General features: G+C 48.2%; 1 protein-coding gene across 6 annotated transcripts in view; it reads left to right on the top strand.

Annotated features, from left to right (window-relative positions):
* Window positions 1-11,011: 11,011 nt before the first annotated feature.
* TMEM268 (transmembrane protein 268) overlaps window positions 11,012-20,053 on the top strand; it is a 34,639-nt gene continuing 25,597 nt past the window's right edge. For 4 of the 6 annotated variants that reach the window (XR_008504619.2, XR_008504618.2, XM_054501818.2 and 1 more), the window contains exons 1-2: window positions 11,015-11,258; window positions 16,792-16,975. Coding sequence is in view for 4 of the 6 variants with exons in the window: in XM_054501818.2 (XP_054357793.1) it covers window positions 16,870-16,975 (106 nt within the window). In the remaining 2 variants the exon portion in view is untranslated. Of the gene's footprint in view, window positions 11,259-16,791; window positions 16,976-20,053 lie in introns of all 6 variants that reach the window. The other 2 variants (XM_063649846.1, XM_054501820.2) reach the window with 2 other exon arrangements.

A 20,053-nucleotide genomic window follows, 5' to 3' on the forward strand; every position in this document is an offset into this window, starting at 1 on the left:
TGGCCCCTCCAAATCTCATGTCCTCACATTTCAAAACCAATCATACCTTCCCAACAGTCCACCAAAGACTTACTTCAGCATTAACCCAAAAGTCCACAGTACAAAGTCTCATCTGAGGCAAGGCAAGTCCTTTCGCCTATGAGCCTATAAAATCAAAAGCAAGCTAGTTACTTCCTAGATACAATGGGGGTACAGATATTGGGTAAATACAGCTGTTCCAAATGGGAGAAATTGGCCAAAACAAAGCGGTTACAGGGCCCATGCAAGTCTGAAATCCAGCAGGGCAGTCAAATTGTAAAGCTCCGAAGTGATCTTTGACTCCAGGTCACACTGATGCAAGAGGTGGGTTCTGCCCCTGCGGCTTTGCAAGGTACAGCCTCCTGCCTGGCTGCTTTCATGGGCTGGTGTTGAGTGTCTGTGGCTTTTCCAGGTGCATGGTGCAAGCTATCAGTGGATCCCATTCTGGGGTCTGGAGGATGGTGGCTCCTCACAGCTCCACTAGGCAGTGCCCCAGTAGGGACTCTGTGGGGCTCTGACCCCACATTTCCCTTCCACGCTGCCCTAGCAGAGGTTCTCCATGAGGGCCCCACCCCTGCAGCAAACTTTTGCCTGGGCATCTAGGCATTTCCATACATCTTCCGAAATCTAGGCGGAGGTTCCTAAACCTCAATTCTTGATTTCTGTGCACCTGCAGGCTCATCACCATGTGGAAGCTGCCAAAGCTTGGGGCTTCCACCCTCTAAAGCCACAGACCAAGCTGTACATTGGCCCCTTTCAGCCAGCCATGGCCGGAGGGGCTGGGACATGGTGCCAAGTCCCTAGGCTGCACACAGCACAGGGACCCTGGGCCTGGCTCACGAAACCACTTTTTCTTCCTGAGCCTCCAGGCCTGTGATGGGAAGGGGTCTCTAATAAAAATACAAAAATTAGCCAGGCGTGGTAGTGGGCGCCTGTAGTCTCAGCTACTCAGGAGGCTGAGATGAGAGAATCACTTGAACCTGGGAGGGAGAGGTTGCAGTGAGCTGAGATCACACCACTACACCCCAGCCTGGACAACAGAGTAACGCTCTGTCTCAAAACAGAAAAAAAAGCTGTTAGCAGTTGTAGCAGAAACATGGTTTTACCCATGGAATATCCATGGGCTCTGACATGGTTATTCCATGTCCAGACCATGAAGGTCTCTGACATGGCCTGGAGACATCTTCCCTATGGTCTTGGGGATGAACATTAGCCTCCTTGCTACTTACGCAAATTTCTGCAGCCAGCTTGAATTTCTCGCCAGAAAATGGGTTTTAATTTTCTATCAGATAGGCTGCAAATTTTCCAAACTTTTATGCTCTGCTTCCCTTATAAAACTGAATGCCTTTAACAGCACCCAAGTCACCTCTTGAATGTTTTGCTGCTTAGAAATTTCTACCAGATACCCTAAATCATTTCTCTCAAGTTCAAAGTTCCATAAGTCACTAGGGCAGGGGCAAAATGCTGCCAGTCTCTTTGCTAAAACATAGCAAGAGTCACCTTTGCTCCAGTTCCCAACAAGTTCCTCATCTCCATCTGAGACCACCTCAGCCTGGACCTTATTGTTCACATTGGTATCAGCATTTTGGGCAAAGCCATTCAACAAGTCTCTGGGAAATTCCAAACGTCCCCACATTTTCCTGTCTTCCTCTGAGCCCTCCAAACTGTTCCAACCTCTACCTGTTACCCAGTTCCAAAGTTGCTTCCACATTTTTGGTTATCTTTTTAGCAGCACCCCACTCCTGGTACCAATATACTGTATTAGTCCATTTTCATGCTGCTGATAAAGACATACCTGAGACTGGGAAGAAAAAGAGGTTTAATTAGACTTACAGTTCCACATGGCTGAGGAGGCCTCAGAATCATGGCGGGAGGTGAAAGGCACTTCTTACATGGTGGAGGCAACAGAAAATGAGGAAGAAGCAAAAGCAGCCTGATAAACCTATCAGATCTTGTACGACTTATTCACCATCATGAGAACAGCACAGGAAAGACTGACCCCATGATTCAATTACGTCCCCCTTGGTCCCTCCCACAACACGTGGGAATTCTGGGAGATGCAATTGAAGTTGAGACTTGGGTGGGGACACAGCCAAACCATATCACCAAGATTTTGTCTTGGACTTCTCTAACATTCTATTGGTGAGACCACATTCATTTCCTGGCTTTATTACCTATACTGAAGACCCAAATTTCTATCTCAAACCCATTTCTCTTGAGCTGTAGTCATTAAATTGCTTATCTGATATTTTGACTTGGATGTCTGGTAAACATCTCCATCTTAACATGTCCCAAACTGTATCCAGTTTCGTTAAGGCTTTCCTCTCCTTATTGCTAAGTGCAGCAACTCCTAATCTCTGCCAGCTGCAAATACAGATTTCCCAAACTGGAGAAACATGAAGCAACACTCATGTTCAAGGGCTTAGACTCAATTTTTAAATGGGTTGCCAACAGTATTTTTATTCTGGATTAATAGAGTTGTGCTTATTTACATAACTGTTTGACTATTAATACTGAGCCAGGCAACCCAATGTTGCCAGTCACAGAAACCAACAGCAGAGAGGTTTTATTTTTTTGAGATGCTCTTTCACCCAGGCTGGCGTGCAATGGCACGACGATCAGGGCTCACTGCAACTTCAACCTCTTGGGCTCAAGCCATCTGCCTGCCTCAGACTCCGGAGTGCAGGGATTACAGGTATGAACCACCATGCCTGGCCGGGAGGGTTTCTTTTTGTACACTTAATACATTATAGGGCTTTGTAGCAGTGTCCCTGGCCTCTACCAACTAGATGCCAGCAGAACCCCTTCAGTTGTGAAACAAAAAATGTCTCCAGATATTGTCAAATGTCCCCGGGTGCCAAAAACCACCCCCAGATTAGAGAAGATAAGGCACTATACAAGATGTCTGGAACATTCTAGGTACTCAGCAAATGTTTCCTAATTTTCTAAAATTTGCTGTCCTTTTCTCAGACTAATCATTCTTGATTACAAGTTTAATAATAGCTGCATTGGTCAGGACAGGACAGGCTCTGAAATCTCTGTGGCTTAATGTAACAAAGGTTTATTTCTTGCAAAGTCTGATACAAGTTGAGTGACTTCAGGGCAACTGTTCTCCATGTGGCCGCTCAGTGATTTGGATTACTTCCAGTTTGTGTCTCTACCATCTCACCACATGGTTTCCATGATTTCAGTGATGGGAAGAAAAAGTTGGCAAGCATGCATCAGCTCTCACCTGCTTCAGTCCTCAAATGACACTTGTTCTCGGCTCATTGGTGTAGGTCACGTGTCCCGACCCAACACAAGGGAGGCTAAGAAATATGGGGGAACCCATGGATATTCCATGGGTAAAACCATGTTTCGGCTACAACTGCTAACAGCTTTTTTTGAGACAGAGCCTTACTCTGTTGCCCAGGCTGAGGTGTAGTGGCATGATTTCGGCGTACTGCAACCTCCGCCTCCCAGGTTCAAGTGATTCTCCCACCTCAGCCTCCTGAGTAGCTGGGACTACAGGCGCCCACCACCACGCCTGGCTAATTTTTGTATTTTTAGTAGAAATGGGGTTTCACCATGTTGGCCAGGCTGGTCTCAAACTCCTGACCTCAAGTGATCTGCCTGCCTTGGCCTCCCAAAGTGCTGGGATTATGGATGTGAGCCACCATGCCCAGCCTGCTAACAGCTTTCTATGTGCCAGCTAGTTGTAAGAACTTTTACATTTATATTGACTAATTTAAATTTTTTTTTATGGGATATGAGACTGAGAGAGGTTAAGGAACCAGCCCAAGGATGTACAGTGATGGAGCCAAGATTCAAACTTGCAATCCAGCTTTTGCATCTGTGTTTAGCCACGGTGCGTACTGAGTATTGAACAACTTCATAGCTATATACCTTTTATGTATCTTAACCATCTGATTCTTTTCCCTTTACCTCTCCCAAATTGTACAGTGATGCTCCTCAGTTGCCCTCTGGGCAATTTTATGTCCTGTAAACCTACAGAGGAGGATGCCCTGATAAAAGGCATAAAATATGGCTCACACCTGTAATCCCAGCACTTTGGGAGGCCGAGACTGGTGGATCATTTGAGGCCACGGGTTCGAGACGAGCCTGGCCAACATAGTGAAACCCTGTCTCTACTAAAAGTACAAAAAATTTACTGGGGCGTGGTGGTGTGCACCTGTAGTCCCAGCTACTCAGGATGCTGAGGCATGAGAATCGCTTGAGCCTGGGAGGTGGAGGTTGCAGTGAGCTGAGATCGAGATCGCACCACTGCACTCCAGCCTGGGTGACAGAGCAAGACTCCGTCTCAAAAAAAAAAAAAAAAAAAAAGACAAAATAGTTTACAGCAAGCCATTGTGTAACCTTGTGGTAACATCTCACAAATACCCTGAGGAATTACCCCTTCCAGTTTCTGAATGGGGGAGGGGAGAGGGAAACTTGTAAAAAAACTTGTAAAAAAAAAAAAAAAAAGTAACTTGTCAGAGGCCACACGTCCAATCTCTGCTTCTATCAAGGGAAGCCCATTATGTTCTATGCACATATATAAACACACAGCAGCCCTGCAGGTTAGACACTGTAATCCCACTTCCATGGATGAGAAAGCTGAGGCCGAGGCTTACAGAATGTTCAACGTCACAGAGCAAGGAAGTGACAGAATTGAAGTCCCATCAGGCTGCAAGAGAAAACCTACCATGCTCTGCCTTCAGGCTTTTCTCCCAGGACATTGGTGGACTGGGTACTTGGCTTCCTGTAACCCCAGTAAAGCCTTTGAGCCTGATTGAGTAAAGCCCGTAACTAACATTCTGCATTTCTTGGTCTTTATTGTACTCAAGAAAACTGATGGTACCAGAAGTCAACAAAAGCTGTTCAACAGAAAAGAAACGCTTTGATCAGTCTTGCGTGTTCCTTGTTTTTCCACCTGTTTAATTATTTTTCTCCCCTTCAGGGTCATTCTGGCAGATCTCAGAGTGTTTTTCTCTTGTCAACTGATCTCACATCACTTCAGTGGCTCTGAAATTACTGAAAAAGCTTCAGCACAGGCAGGCAGCTCTAGTTTTGCTTTTTTTTCTGTTTTTTTTTTTTTTTTCCTTCTTGTGCAAATACATAGGTCTTAAGAGGCAGGTTAAGCACATTCTTTATTGAAAGATTTGGCCAGCGGTTCAGGGATATCTAGAAGCTGAAAGATCATCAGGTCAACATAGATCTTCTCTGGCTTTTAAAAAAATTTCAGATGCCACTGGCTCCTGGGTCAACTGTGAATTTAAAGCCATAGTTTACTGTGTTTGAAGGGATGATTGATAGGGATGGGTAGGCTTGAAGAGTTAAGGAGCAGGCAGCCTCCTTTTTTTCCTACTTGAAAATAACTTACGGCCAGGTGCAGTGGCTCACACCTATAATCCTAGCATTTTGGGAGGCCAAGATGGGTGGACCGCTTGAGCTCAGGTGATCGATACCAGACTGGGCAACATGGGGAAACCCTGTCTCTACAAAAAATACAAAAGAAAAAAATTAGTTGGATGTGGTGGTGGCGCTGCCTATAGTCTCAGCTACTTGTGGGGGCTAAAGCAGGAGGATCGCTTGAACTTGGGATGCAGAGGTTGCAGTGAGTCGAGATTGTGCCACTGTACTCCAGCCTGGGTTACAAAGTTGAGATCCTGTATCAAAAAAACAAAAAAGAAAAGAAAAAGAAAATAACTTACAAAGCAGGATGGCAGCATTCTAGATGCTGCCGTTGATGATAAGTTTAGGAGAGAAACAAGGCTGGTTGTTCAGAGAGCATGACTGGGTTGTCTACGATTATCTTAGGTGGTTTTTAAAGATGAAAAGACCGATAGTCTAGTTACCTAGTTAAAAAAGCCCAATTTCCTTCAACTGCCCTTGCCTCTTCTCCTCAGCCGCTAGAGGGGAGTTCTCCCTCTTCTGACTCTTCTGACCCTGGCACTTGTCTTTCTGTTCATAGTGTAGAAACAGATCCCTGGCCCTATCTGCCCGGAGGGGGGATTGCTGGCCTTCCTGATAGGAATTCAGAGGATTTTTTCTTCTGACTTAGGCCTGGTTTCCTGACAAACAGCATGTGATCTGTCTGACTTCCAGCACACCTCCTGCCAAGCACAGCTATGTATTTAGTCCCAAGCTCTCACGTACAGTTGATCTACCTCTCCCATAGTGGAGTCCGTCATTTGACGATGTGACTTCTGGGAGCTGAAATCAATGTAATGGAGCCACTAGCAACGGAACATTCTGTGGGACACACTTTCGGAAATAATTTCTAAAATAGCTCACATTTATCAACATCAACTTTATACCAGGTGGTATTCAAGGTACTCTATATACATAATCTAATTTTTCTATCATCTCTATGAGGTAGGTATTATTATTTCTATTTTGCAGATTACGAAACTGAGGCTACAAGGTCACAGAGCTAATTTGTGGTGAAGTCTGGATTTAAACCCAGGTCTGTCTGAGTTCCCAGCCTGAATTACTAATACTGCATGCTTTGGTTCAATGTGTTCAGGCCATGGCAATGTTCCAAGTAGTATGTCTCCATGAAAAGTTCAGGAAGTTAGTGAATCTATAACTGACACACGAGCTCCAAAAAAAAAAAAAAAAAAACGAAAAAACACCAAGATGTAAGTTTTGATCTTTGCCTTTTCACTTACTCATCCAGCAGTTCTGAGGTTCTCCCAGTACCATCTGCTGCAACACTAAGGTTCTGCCAGGCTGGAAAAAAGTTCATTCTCTTACTTCATCCAAGTTATCAAACAGTGTTGGCAGCTAGCCCTCAGCCCTGGGTCTGTAACCCTTGCAGACACAACAGGACAGATGGAGCAACTGCTGAGTAAGGGTGGCTTTGGCTGGGGTTTGTGGTTATTTGGATTTATCTATAGTTGAGGCCCTGATGATTTCATTCATATTTATTCATTCACTACTTCATATGCATTTAACAATTACTGAGGGCAGGGGGATAGCTATGAACATGGGTAGAAACAGCCCTATGCCCAAAAGGCTTACTCTCTTTTTGGGAAAGGGAACACTGAACAATGACAATACCATGTGGTGAGTATGGGATGAGTGTAGGTTAAGCAAGAGTAGGGCTGGACACAGTGGCTTACGCCTGTAATCCCAGCACTTTGGGAGGCAGAGGCAGGTGTATCGCTTGAGCTCAAGAGTTCGAGACCAGCTTGGGCAACACGGTGAAACCCTGTCTCTACTAAAAATAAAAAATTAGCCGGGAATGGTGGTGCGTGCTTGTAGTCCCAGATACTTGGGAGGCTGAGGTGGGAGGATCGCTTAAGCCTAGGAGGTCGGGGCTGCAGTGAGCCAAGATCACGCTGCTGTACTCCAGCCTGGGTGACAGAGTGAGACCCTGTCTCAAAAAATAAAAACAAACAAACAAAGCCAGAAACAAACAAGAGTAACTATGAGAATGAACTATGAGAATGGGGAACTGGCCTAGGCCCAGGACAGGGCAGGGCTCCCAGAAGAAGGGCCCTTTCAGCTGAAACCCGAGAATGAGTTGGTTGGTCAGGTGGAACGATGGGGCTGGGGTTTGGAGACAACTTTCCAGATGGGAGAGAATGGCAACCACTGAGAACTAGAAGTGAGAGAACAGGGGGAGAGGGTTATAGGAGGAACTGAGAGATGCTCTGTATTTTTGGAGCACAGGGTTTTTACGTGTTGGGAGAGAGTGAGTAAAGATTAGTTCAGGGTAGGCTGTGGGTGGGGAGAGGCTTGGGCCCACCACAAGGACCTTATGGATTCAAGATGATCACTACTGAAGTCTGCTTTCCAGCAGACCTGACTGGATTTCACCCTACTTTCACTGGATTTTATTGTCCTTTCTCCATTCTACATGAGCACCCACTCTTCCTTGCTATGCCAGGACTGAACACTGGTGACATTTCAGAGATGCAAACACGATACCTTGTTGTCCAAGAATGCACCGCACTTTTACTGAGCATTTTCTTCTAAGCACTTCATCACTTCAATTAATTCTTGCAATCTCCTGGATTAGCAGTTATCTGCCTTTCATAAATGAGGGTATTGAAACTCAGAGAGTGAGCTGAGCTGCCTGCCAATGCCACATGCCAGTAAGTGGTAGAGCCTGGTGGGCCAGCTCCAAAGGCCCCTGTCTTCTGTGCCTCCCTGGTATAGGAGATTGATGTGTCAGCATCTAAGTTCATGCTGGAGTGACCAGCAGTGAGAATGAAGAGTAAAGGCAGCCTGGCAGAAAGGGCAGGGGGACCACATCTGGCTTCATGGAGATGGGAGACCTTGTTGGAGAGGTAAGGTTTACATAGACGGTGATCAGGCCACACACCTGTTGCAGGATCCCTTTTAATATCCTATCATCAGTGAGTAAAGCTTCAATATCTCTTGAGGCTCTTGCTCCCACACATCTAAATTGTTTTTTGTTTTTGTTTTGTTTGGAAATCAGGCACACTAAATAGGGACCTGGTGTGTATTGTTCACTCTTGCTCAGTACAATGCCTGTCCCTTAGCAGGTACTGAATGTCCATTTGTGGATAAATAAATGAACTTCATTTTTAGTAGCCCACTACCTGGATCCTTACTTACCTGGTGAATGAGGGTGCCTGGGTGGTATCTACTGCTCAGGTTGTCAATTCCTGCTCCTGCCTCCAATCATGCTGTCTCTGAGGGCTGGCTGAGCATGCAGCCAGCTAAGTTCTGCGGTCTGAGAGTTTCCCAACAATTTGGCAATATCTGTTAAAATAAAAAAATGCATGCACAAGCCAGGTGCGGTGGCTCACCCCTGTAATCCCAGCACTTTGGGAGGCCAAGGTGGGTGGATCACCTGAGGTCAGGAGTTCGAGACCAGCCTGGGCAACATGGTGAAACCCTGTCTCTACTAAAAATGCAAAAATTAGCCAGGCGTGGTGGCATACCCCTGTAATCCCAGCTACTCAGGAGGGTGAGGTGGGAGAATCGCTTGAACCCGGGAGGTGGAGGCTGCAGTGAGCCAAGACCGCACCACTGCACTCCAGCCTGGGTGACAGAGCGAGACCCCATCTCAAAAACAAACAAACAAACAAAAAAGCATGTACATTCTGACTCAGCACATCTACTTATAGAAATGGGCCAGGCATGGTGGCTTGCACGTGTAATCCCAGCACCTTGGGAGGCTGAGGTGGGAGGATCACTTGAGTGTAGGAGTTTGAGACTAGCTGGGGAAACATAGTAAGACCCTGCATCTACAAAACAAAAACAAAAACAAAAACATTAGCCGGGCGTGGTGGCATGCACTTTTAGACCCATCTACCAGAGAGGCTGAGGTGGGAGGATCCCTTGAGCCTGAGAGGAGAGGCCGAGGCTGCAGTGAGCTGTGACTGCACCACTGCACTCCAGCCTGAGCAACAGAGAGTGACCCTGTCTCAGAAAAAGAAAAAGAAAAACAGAAAAAGAAAAAGAAAAGAAAGAAGGAAGGAAGGAAGGAAAGAGACAAAGAGAGAGAAGAGAAAGAAAGAAAGAAGGAAAGAAAAACAAAGAAAGAGAAAGAAAGAAAGAAAGAAAAAGAAAGAAAAAGAAAAGCAGGCTGTCGCATGTTTGCATGTACGCAACAATGCTGCTATGTGCATCAGGGCAAGGCCTGTCAGCAAGGCTGGAAATCACCTTCATGTCCACCAAGAAAGAAGGGTAAAGAAAACAAAGACCCTTTCTATTAGGTTGGCGCAAAAATAACTGCGGTTTTTGCAATTTTTTTTTTTTTTTTTGAGATGGAGTTTTGCTCTTGTTGCCCAGGCTGGAGTGCAATGGCACAATCTCGGCTCACCGCAACCTCCGCCTCCCGTGTTCAAGCGATTCTCCCGCCTCAGTCTCCCGAGTAGCTGGGATTACAGGCATGTGCCACCACGCCCGGCTAATTTTGTATTTTTAGTAGAGACGGAGTCTCTCCATGTTGATCAGGCTGGTCTTGAACTCCCGACCTCAGGTGATCCTCCCGCCTCGGCCTCCCAAAGTGCTGGGATTACAGGCGTGAACCACCGCGCCCAGCCTGTAATGTTTTTAATGGCAAAAAAACGCAATAACTTTTGCACAAACCTAATATAATATAGGGACGTTTATGTGCCCCTTAAAAGGAAATGAGGCAGTGTGGCGCGTTCTGGCAGATGGGCGCCAAGGTACTTTGTCGAATGAAAGAGCAGAGTGCCCAACAGAATAGAAAAGGCCTTCCTTTGTGTAAACGCACACACGCACAGGTACATATGTGCTCTAAGGAAAAATACAAGGAAAGCACAAGGTTAGTGCTTTCCTCAGGGGAAAGGGCATTTACTTTTAACCGTAGACCCTTTGAAATTACGAATGATGGCGGTGGGAGTGAGCCCTTGTGAGTATAGCAATTGGGAACACGAGTGAGTATTTATCTGTCTGGTAGCTGTGAACATTTCACACACACTATCTCATTAAATCTTCACACGACCTCATGAAATAGCTATAATTATATGCTTTTTAAAGAAAACGAAGGCACAAAGAGGTTAAATAATTTACCAAAGATGATAATAAGAAGTGGAGAGACCCGAATCACAGCCTAGATAGTCTGACCCCAAACCAATGCTCTTAATAATACAGCACATACACAATTTTCCATTAGAAACAAGTCCCCGGCCAGGTGCGGTGGCTCACGCCTGTAATCCCAACACTTTGGGAGGCCCAGGCGAGAGGATCGCTTGAGGTCAAGAGTTCAATAGCAGCCTGGGCAACACAGCGAGACCCCCGACTCTAAAAACAACGACAAAACCAACCTAACAAAAACCAAACCCAAGTCCCCAATAAACTTCTGGTCTCAAATACTGCCTCATCCACGGGTTCCGTGACTGTGTGTGAGGGGGCTGGACCTCCGGAGTAAGCCGCTCCTTTACAGTGGGGAGACGGCGGGAACCCGTGCCCCAAGATGCCGTGCACGTGGTCGGCTCCGCGCGGAGGCTCCTTCCGGCGTCCCGGGGGGCGCTCGGCTGATGAAACGCGGCCTCCAGCTCCGCTCCGCCGCGGGCCCGGGAGGCGCGTTCCCTCTTGGCCCCAAAGCGAGCCCGGCGGGCGGCTCCTCTGGGTTGGGCGACCGAGCGGGGCCAGCCGGGCGGGGGGCGGGCCCGGGAAGGCGGCGCCGCGCGGCGCGGGAGGCGGGCGGGGCGCGGGGCCGCGGTGCCCAGAGGCTGCGGCACTAGGGGCTCGGCGCCCCCGACCTTCCGCGTCCCGGGGTGGCGGCGGCGGCGGCGGCGGCGGCGCGGGCGGTGAGTGTGTGCGGGCCCGGGCGCGCGCCCGTGTCCTGCGATCCGGGCTTGGTGCTGCGGCGCTCCGGGGCCGAGAAGCAGCCTGGGCGCCTCCGCCTTGGCCTGCGTTCGGGCCCGACGGCCTGGGGTCGGCGCGGCGGGCAGCCTGCGGGGGGTCCTTGGTGCGCCCTGGGGCCCCTCCCCCGCGCGCCGGCCGTGGGAGCGGCTCTGACAAGCCTCTTGGAAGCCCGCGGTTGGGGAGGGCCGGACTGATTTCTGGGGTGAAGGAGATCCCCCTTCCTCAGCCGACCTGGACAGTTCCAGAGGGCGGAGACTGAGACTGGGACGAGACAGCTGCCCAAGGCCAAGGCTGTGTATGGCGGGACAGCCCCGGCTGGCGTGAAGGAGCCTGGGTTTCAATTCTGGCCCAGTCCAGGACCGGCTCTTGACCTTGGATGGAACACTTTTCTTTTCTGGGTCTTAACGTCCTCACCTGTAAAATGGAGAGCTCGGACTCATTGTGTCTCAAGGTTTTTCCGCCCCGAAACTTCTGTAACAGGGCCTCTTAGGGTCTCGTGTTGGGTTTTTCACAAACAAAACAAAACCTGACTTAGGAAACTGACGAATCTCAGTGCTGCACATAGTTCCCGGGGAGGCTGGGCACTCGGTGTCTGCAGAGCTGGGGGCCTTTGCGCAATAGGACTTAAGAGTATGTTCCTTTGCAGATGCTCTCTGCGGGCTGAAAAAGAGAGGAGTTGACCTTGTGCAAGATGGATATCTGGAAGTTCTGGTTAAAATGCAGAATCAGCAAAGGAGACCCAGAGAAACTCTAGTTTCCTGCTTAGTTGCGGGGGCCTCAAGGCTGTGCTCACTCCCTCTGCTCTGCCTCCACCCTGCTGTCTGTCTGACTTTCTATGTTATCCAAGGGCTGGTGTAGGGCTGAGCTGGATGGGGAAATGGGGTTCAGGACATATGATAGGCGTCTGCCCTTGAGGTCTTGCCAGCACCCCTCCTGCCCTTTGCAGCTTCCTGGTTGAATGAGGGGTTGCAAGGTGACCACACAGGCTGCCCTGATGGGCCCGTCCTGGCCTCTGGTCCATATCCCTTTCTGCTTGGCACTGGCCTCTCTTGGCTCTCACCTCCACCTTTGCCAAGCCCAGGAGCCTCCTTCCTCCGGGAAGCCTTCCGGAGAACCCTTCCCCCACCCCAACCAAGGTGCTCCCTCTCACCACCTTGTTGCAATTGTTTGTTTTGTAATTGACTTTCCCTGAGTTTGTCTTTCCTAGCAGATGGTGATCCCTAGCAGGGAGGGCTGAGTAAGCACTTCAGATTTTATTTCCAGTTTCGTGCTCAAGAAAGCACAGGGCCTGGCCTGAGAAGGTGCTTAGGAAATGTCTGTGGAGTAAAAATGATGGCAGCTATATTTCTTCAATGATTCCTATTTGCCCAGTGCTATTTTGAGTGATTTACATGTGTGAACTCTTTAAACCTCACAACCACTTGAAGTTACTGTCGTTATCCCCACTTACATCTAAGGAAACTGAGGCAGAGAGAAGTAACTTACTCAAGGTTACACAGGTGGGAAGCGGCAGGACAGGGCTGGTTACTTTTAGCTATTACAGGAAACAGCCTCCAGGTGAATGGAATAAAGCCTGCTGATTGGTACTTTGTGAGAGGCTGATGGGGCCAAGTAGAGTGCTGTGGTTTCTTCTGAAAGACAATGCCTCATGGTGGGATTTTGCAACAAATGGAAGCTTCCACGCAGTCTGGAAGGCTACCTGTGTAGCTCCAGCCTGGGCATAGTCCCTCGTGGCTGCTTGGTCCCCCAGGCCTTTTTGAGACTCTAGTACAGCTTCTCTGGGCTGTAGGCCCCTAGCTACGACGTCCCTTCGTTTTTTGTCTGGAACATGGATCTCAGAATTATATCTGCCTCAGGGGCCTAAGAGATGATCAAATGAAGGAGGGAAGGGCTTCAGTGATTATCAAGTGCAGGGCAGAGATCCTTGTGGCTATTTTTGTTGGTACAGGAAGAAAGTAAGGCATGATGAGAGTGAGAAACACTTAGCATATTTAGGAGAGTCTCCTGCTGTGGGCCAGGTGAGGAGGAGAAGGCCCCTGCCATCCCCAGTGTAGCATCTCAGGGCAGACTTGCATTTGTTGCTTGATCTTGCCTGGGAAATGCAGTCTCCCTTGACTCACTCTTTTTTGTTTTGTAAGGGTGATTTCATGAACATTCTCAGAGACAGTCACACTAGAGTGCAGAGGGCAAGGGCATGGAAATTATGGACTTGGACCCTGGAGCCAGATGGCTTGGATTTACCTCCTGGCTCCATGGCTGGTAGCATAGCCTCCCAGCCTTGGGCAAGTCACTTTACATCTTTGACCTGCATTTTTTTCTCCTGTAAAATAAGGAAAATCATGTTGAGGAAAGGGGCCTGTCTGGTGAGCAGAGTACTGGATATTATGCTTGCATTTCCTTCTGTTACATCCCCACAGCAGCTATAGGAGGTAGACATCTCTATCCCCATTTTACAGATGAGAACAGCAAGGTTCGGGTTGTTAAGTACCTTGACAGCTAATGTCAAAGATCATGCATGTGGCAGAGTGGGAATTCAAGTCCTCCAGGTTTTCTGGCTCTCAAGTCTTCAATGTTTTCATAGTTGGCTGCTTTGCAGCCTTAGAGCCCGGTGCAGGGCAGATATATGATAATTGTTAAAGGCTCGTCTTCTACATATTCTTGGTTGGGAGTGGGGGCTCCTAAGTAATCTTCCAGAGCTGAAAATCGGGGCCAGCTTCAGGTGCATGCAACGTGTGCAGTCACACAGGGTCCCCCAATTAGGGAGCCCCTCCCATTTGGTTTAATGCTGTGCTGTCGCCATCTTGAAATTCTTCATTATTTTTGAAGAAGAGGCCCCACATTTTCATTTTGCATTGGGCCCCACACATTGTGTAGCTGCTGCTGTTTAAAGTATTGAGAGAAGTGAAAGGTAGGAGGGTATGAGAGCCCTGCTCCCCCTGATCAGTGGGGGCCTGATCAGTGGCCATCAGCCCTTGGGCCAGCTTGGAATCATGAAGATGTGTGCTGACTGGACACTTCGTATCTTCATAAACATCTAGAACCATGGCAGCAAAAGACGATTGTAGTAGACTTTTCACCAAGGTGGTTAGCAGGGCTGGTGTGTCATCCCAGGGGACTTAGGCCTGATTTTCCTTGGTGAGGGGTGATTTTCAGGCCTGCTGGGGGACACATAACAGAGGTAAATGTGCAGGTTGCTGCTGGAGGGAGTGGCACTGGAAACTCAGTTTCTCATTAAGGAAACACCCATGACAGGTGTCACTGCCTTTTTTTTTTTTTTTTTTGAGATGGAGTCTCTCTCTGTCACCCAGGCTGGAGGGCAGTGGCGTGATCTCGGCTCACTGCAATCTCCGCCTCCCGGGTTCAAGTGATTCTCCTGCCTCAGCCTCCCGAGTAGCTGGGATTACAGGCGCTTGCCACCATGCCTGGCTAATTTTTGTATTTTTAGTAGAGACAGGGTTTCACCATGTTTGCCAGGCTGGTCTCAAACTCCTGACTTCAGGTGATCCGCCCGCCTCAGCCTCCCAAAGTGCTGGGATTACAGGCGTGAGCCACCGTGCCCCGTGGTGTCACTGCTTTTGCTGATGAACGTGACTGAGTGATTCCTGCTATGCCTCTCAGTGACCTGGCTGTGGGGGCTTTGGAGTGTGTCCTTTGTTCAGATGCTGTTGTATGTTCTTTATATGTGTCATCCATTGATCCTTTGTAGCAACCCTGTGGGGAGGGTACCCAGATTTGAAGAGCTGAAGCTGTCTCAGATTAAACCACTTGCCCAAATTGACATAACTAAGAGGTGGTAGAGCTGGCTTAAAAAAAATTTTTTTTTGAGACTAGTCAAGTGCAGTAGTGAGAAGGGGAGAAAAGAGTAGAGCGAGGAGTTTGGTCTGTAACTGACTGTGAACATGCAATTGAGATAATGCACTGCTTTCATACCAGCCTAGAGCTGACATTTAAACTGGTTAGTCTGACTTTGGAGACCATGTTCTTGAAAACAAACCACCACTGTCTCTGCTAGGGAGCCTGATTGCTTGAATATCTGGGTATTTTTGTTCTCTGTGGCTGCTACTTTTTTCTTTTTTTTTGAGATGGTGTCTTGCTCTCTCAGGCTGGAGTGCAGTGGCACGATCTCAGCTCACTGCAACCTCCACCTCCCAGGTTCAAGTGATTCTCCTGCCTCAGCCTCCCAAGCAGCTGGGATTACAGGTGCCCACCACCATGCCCGGCCTAATTTTTGTATTTTTTAGTAGAGACGGGGTTTTGCCATGTTGGCCAGGCTGGTCTCAAACTCCGGACCTCAGGTGATTTGCCCACTTTGGCCTCCCAAAGTGCTGGGATTACAGGCATGAGCCACCGTGCTCAGCCTACTTTTCTTTTTCTTTTTTCTTTTCTTTTTTTTTTTTTTTGAGATGGAGTCTTGCTCTGTTGTCCATGCTGGAGTGCAGGGGCGCGATCTCAGCTCACTGCAAGCTCCGCCTCCCGGGTTCACACCATTCTCCTGCCTCAGCCTCCCAAGTAGCTGAGACTACAGGCTCCCGCCACCACGCCTGGCTAATTTTTTGTATTTTTAGTAGAGACGGGGTTTCCCCGTGTTAGCCAGGATGGTCTCGATCTCCTGACCTCGTGATCCGCCAGCCTCGGCCTCCCAAAGTGCTGGGATTACAGGTGTGAGCCACCGCGCCCGGCCCCTTTTTCATTTATATTTCCTACCGTCTGATTTTTTTTGTTTGTTTGTTTTTGTTTTTGTTTTGAGACAGGGTCTTTCTCTGTCACCCAGGCTGGAGTGCAGTGGTGCAATCTCAGCTCACTGCAACCTCTGCCTTCCGGGTTCAAGCTGTTCTGCTGCCTCAGCCTCCTGAGTAGCTGGGATTACAAGTGTGCACCACCACACCCAGCTGATTTTTGTGTTTTTGGTAGAGATGGGGTTTCACCATGTTGGCTAGGCTGGTCTCAAACTCCTGACCTCAGGTGATCCACCCACCTCGGCCTCCCAAGTGCTGAGATTACAGGCGTGAGCCACCATGCCTGGCTGATTTTTTTTTTTAAATGTGTATTTTGCAATGTCTTATGGGAAGCTACTTGAAATCCTGTGTGTAAACAAGACTCCCTGTAATGAATATACCTGTCCTGTACCTGGTTGCCTGGGGCATCCTCCGTAAGGGAACAGAAATCCCAGCTGCCTGGCAGTGGGGCCTGGTCAGCTCTTGAGTTCCCTGTGGGCCCCTGGCTGTGCCTGAGTTGGAGAAGACGCAAGACCAGAAGGGAAGTTCTCAATTTGGGCCTTGGAAGGTTTTAGTTTCTCTTCCTCCTCCTTCTCCTCCTGGGAATTTTTCTCAGCATGTTCAAAAAGGCCAAAGTCGGCAAAAAGACTCCGGGTAACTCTCCCTGGCGTTTGGTTTCTTTGGCCCTGGAGAGAGCCCCTAGGAACCCTGGTTTGCCCAGGCCCAGGCCTGAAGTTCTTTTTTGTGCTGTTTTTTGAAGGCATATGATGCTGAGCTGGCTGCTCCAGAATGAACCACAGCTCTGAGAAGGGGAAGTAGAAACAGCTGGCGCCCTGCCATGGCCTGTGAACCACAGGTGGACCCGGGGGCCGCTGGCCCATTGCCCCCCTCCTCTCCTGGTTGGAGTGCCCTGCCTGGAGGGAGCCCTCCCGGCTGGGGGCAAGGTAAGATCATGACGTTTCATTTTCCACCCCCTTTCTACCTCATCCTGAGCTGGACTCACAGGGCGCAGAAGTTCCTTTAGATAAGGTCAGGGGGAGGTGTCTTTGGGGCCAATTCTGTCATTTTTACCAGTTCTATCTCTTGGCCTTAGACCAAGCCACCATCACTCTCTACTGAGCCCCTGCTGTAGCTTGCTTGTTGGTCTTCTCTTTTCCATCTATTCTCTACATGGCAGCCAGAGAGCTCTTTATTATTTATTTATATTTCTAATTTATTTTTACTTATTTAGAGACAGGGTCTTGCTCTGTTATCCTGGCTGGAGTGCAGTGGCGTGATCATAGCTCACTGGAGCCTCGAACTCCTGGGCTCAAGCAATCCTCCCACCTCAGCCCCCTGAATAGCTGGGATTACAGGCGTCCACCACCACATCCTGCTAATTAGAAATGTTTTTTGTAGAGTTGGGGCCTTACTTTGTTGCCCAGGCTGGTCTCAGACTCCTGGCCTCAAGCAGTCCTCCAGCTTTGGCCTCCCAAAATGCTGGGGTTACAGGAATGGGGCCCAGATATTTTTAAATTTTTTTTTTCTATTTTGAGATGGAGTCTCACTCTGTTGCCCAGGTTGGAATGCAGTGGCATGATCTTGGCTCACTGCAATCTCCACCTCCCAAGTTCAAGCAATTCTCCTGCCTCAGCTTCCCAAGTAGCTGGGATTAGAGGCACTTGCTACCATGCCCAGCTAATTTTTGTATTTTTAGTAGAGATGGGGTTTCAGCATGTTGGCCAGGCTGGTCTCGAACTTCTGACCTCAGATGATCCGCCCACTTCGGGCTCCCAAAGTGCTGGGGTTACAGCCACCACACCTGGCCCCAGATATCTTTTTAAAATGCACATTTAGTCCAACCATTTCAGTTTCTGCTCAGTGTTTTCCATGGGGCTTAGTGTGAAGACCCGTCAGGATCGGCTTGCAAGGCCTGCCTTCATGTTCTTTGCTGTGCTGTTCTGCCTCAGGACCTTTGCACCTGCATTTCCTTCTGCCTGTTGTGCTTTTCCCTTGCCTCCTTTCTCCTGATGAATTTCTATTCATCCATCAGACATGGTGGCTCACGCCTGTAATCCCAGCACTTTGGGAGGCCAAGGCAGGAAGATCACTTGAGGTCAGGAGTTCAAGGCCAGCCTGGTCAACATGGTAAAACCCTTTCTCTACCAAAAGTACAAAAATCAGCTGGATGTGGTGGCAGGCGCCTGTAGTGCCAGCTACTAGGGAGGCTGAGGCAGGATAATCACTTGAACTGGAGAGGCGGACGTTGCAGCGAGCCGAGATCACTCCACTGGACTCCAGTTTGGGTGACAGAGTGAGACTCCATCTCAAAAAAAAAAAAAAAAAAAAGAAAAAAACAGAATTTCCATTCATTCTTCAGAACTTAGTTCAATATCCCTTCCTTGAAGAATCTTCCCGGTGGCCCAGCCTAAGTCAGGACCCTCTGATATATTCCTGTTTCTCCCTCTAGCATTTATCATAGTCTGTAAATAATTATGTATAAAGTGTTGAAGTCTGGTTTCTTCACTAGGGTGTAAGCTCCCTGAAGGAAGGGACTCCTGTCTTTTTCATCCCTGTATCTACAGTACCTAGCAGAGACCTTGGCCCATAGTAGATGCTCAATAACTATTTCGTTGAATGAAAGAATTAATGAGTAACTGGATGTGGGCAAGGGGAAACAGCATCCGGAATTGTGGGGGTCCACAGGAATGTGGAGGATTTTTTAGAGGCTTTGAAATTTGGCTGCTTAAAAACAAAGGCTTCTTTTGTTACTAGTGTTGTTAGGAAAGCAATGTGTGTGTATATATGTAAGGAAAGCAGTGTGTACACACACATAATAGTAGAACAAGATGGAATGAAATAATTTTTCTATCAGAACTTTGAAGACATTGCTTCACTGATTTTTGGCACGTCAGTTCTTGTTCCTTTGTAGGAAACTGCTTCCCCCCTGCGCGCGCGTGCGCGCGCACACACACACACACACGCAGACACACACATTTTTCTTTGGTAGCTTCATACACACACACACACACACACACACACACACATGCACGCAGACACACACATTTTTCTTTGGTAGCTTCACACACACACACACACACACGCAGACACACACATTTTTCTTTGGTAGCTTTACTTAGCCTAGGTGTAAAAACAAGTATTTTTAAGCGGAGGACTTGCTGTTCTCACTTTAAGGAACAGATGAGAGCTGGTGTTGCCAAGAATCCAGGAACTCTTGGTTCGAAAGGCAAACAAAGACATCCTAAAAGATCTTTGCATTGCTTGGGGAAACACATAATTCAGTGTACAACGAACTAGACCTGGGAATGGTTCTGAGTCTCTATGTGTAGAGTCCAAATCAACGTGGAGTTTTCATTCTTGCTGTGGACTGGAGAGCTGGTCTGAGACTGGATCTGCTTGACTGCCTGCATTTTTGCACTACCTTCCCTTCTCGCTTCTTGTTCTCACTTTCATTTTCCCTGTTTACAAGGGAGTTTCTTCACTTTTCAAAGGCTCAGTTTTCTTTTCCATGCTGATGGTACCAAGCTCCGGGGGCTCTTGGATGATGAAATGAAATCATGAATGAAGCCCAAGCGTAGTGCCTGGTGCTTAGTAAAGGGCTCTATACCCAGAACCTGTTCTTACTGTCTGCCTTTCTTTTCATTTTGCTGGCTTCCTCATTTGCTTATTTTAAAATTTATTTTTAGGCTGGGCATGGTAGCTCATGCCTGTAATCCCAGCGCTTTGGGAGGCCTAGGCGGGTGGATCAGATCACCTGAGGTCAGGAGTTTGAGATCATCCTGGCCAACATGGTGAAACCCCGTCTCTACTAAAAATACAAAAATTAGCCGGCTGTGGTGGCATATACCTGTAATCCCAGCTACCCAGGAGGCTGAGGCAGGAGAATTGCTTGAACCTGGGAGGCGGAGGTTGCAGTGAGCTGAAATCGCACCATTGCACTCCAGCCTTGGTGACAAGAGTGAAACTCATCTCAAAAAAAAAAAAAATTATTTTTGTAGTTTTAGTTACTTATTTATTTTTTT

The sequence above is a fragment of the Pongo pygmaeus genome, chromosome 13 (genome assembly GCF_028885625.2).
Source record: "Pongo pygmaeus isolate AG05252 chromosome 13, NHGRI_mPonPyg2-v2.0_pri, whole genome shotgun sequence".
Lineage (NCBI taxonomy): Eukaryota > Metazoa > Chordata > Mammalia > Primates > Hominidae > Pongo > Pongo pygmaeus.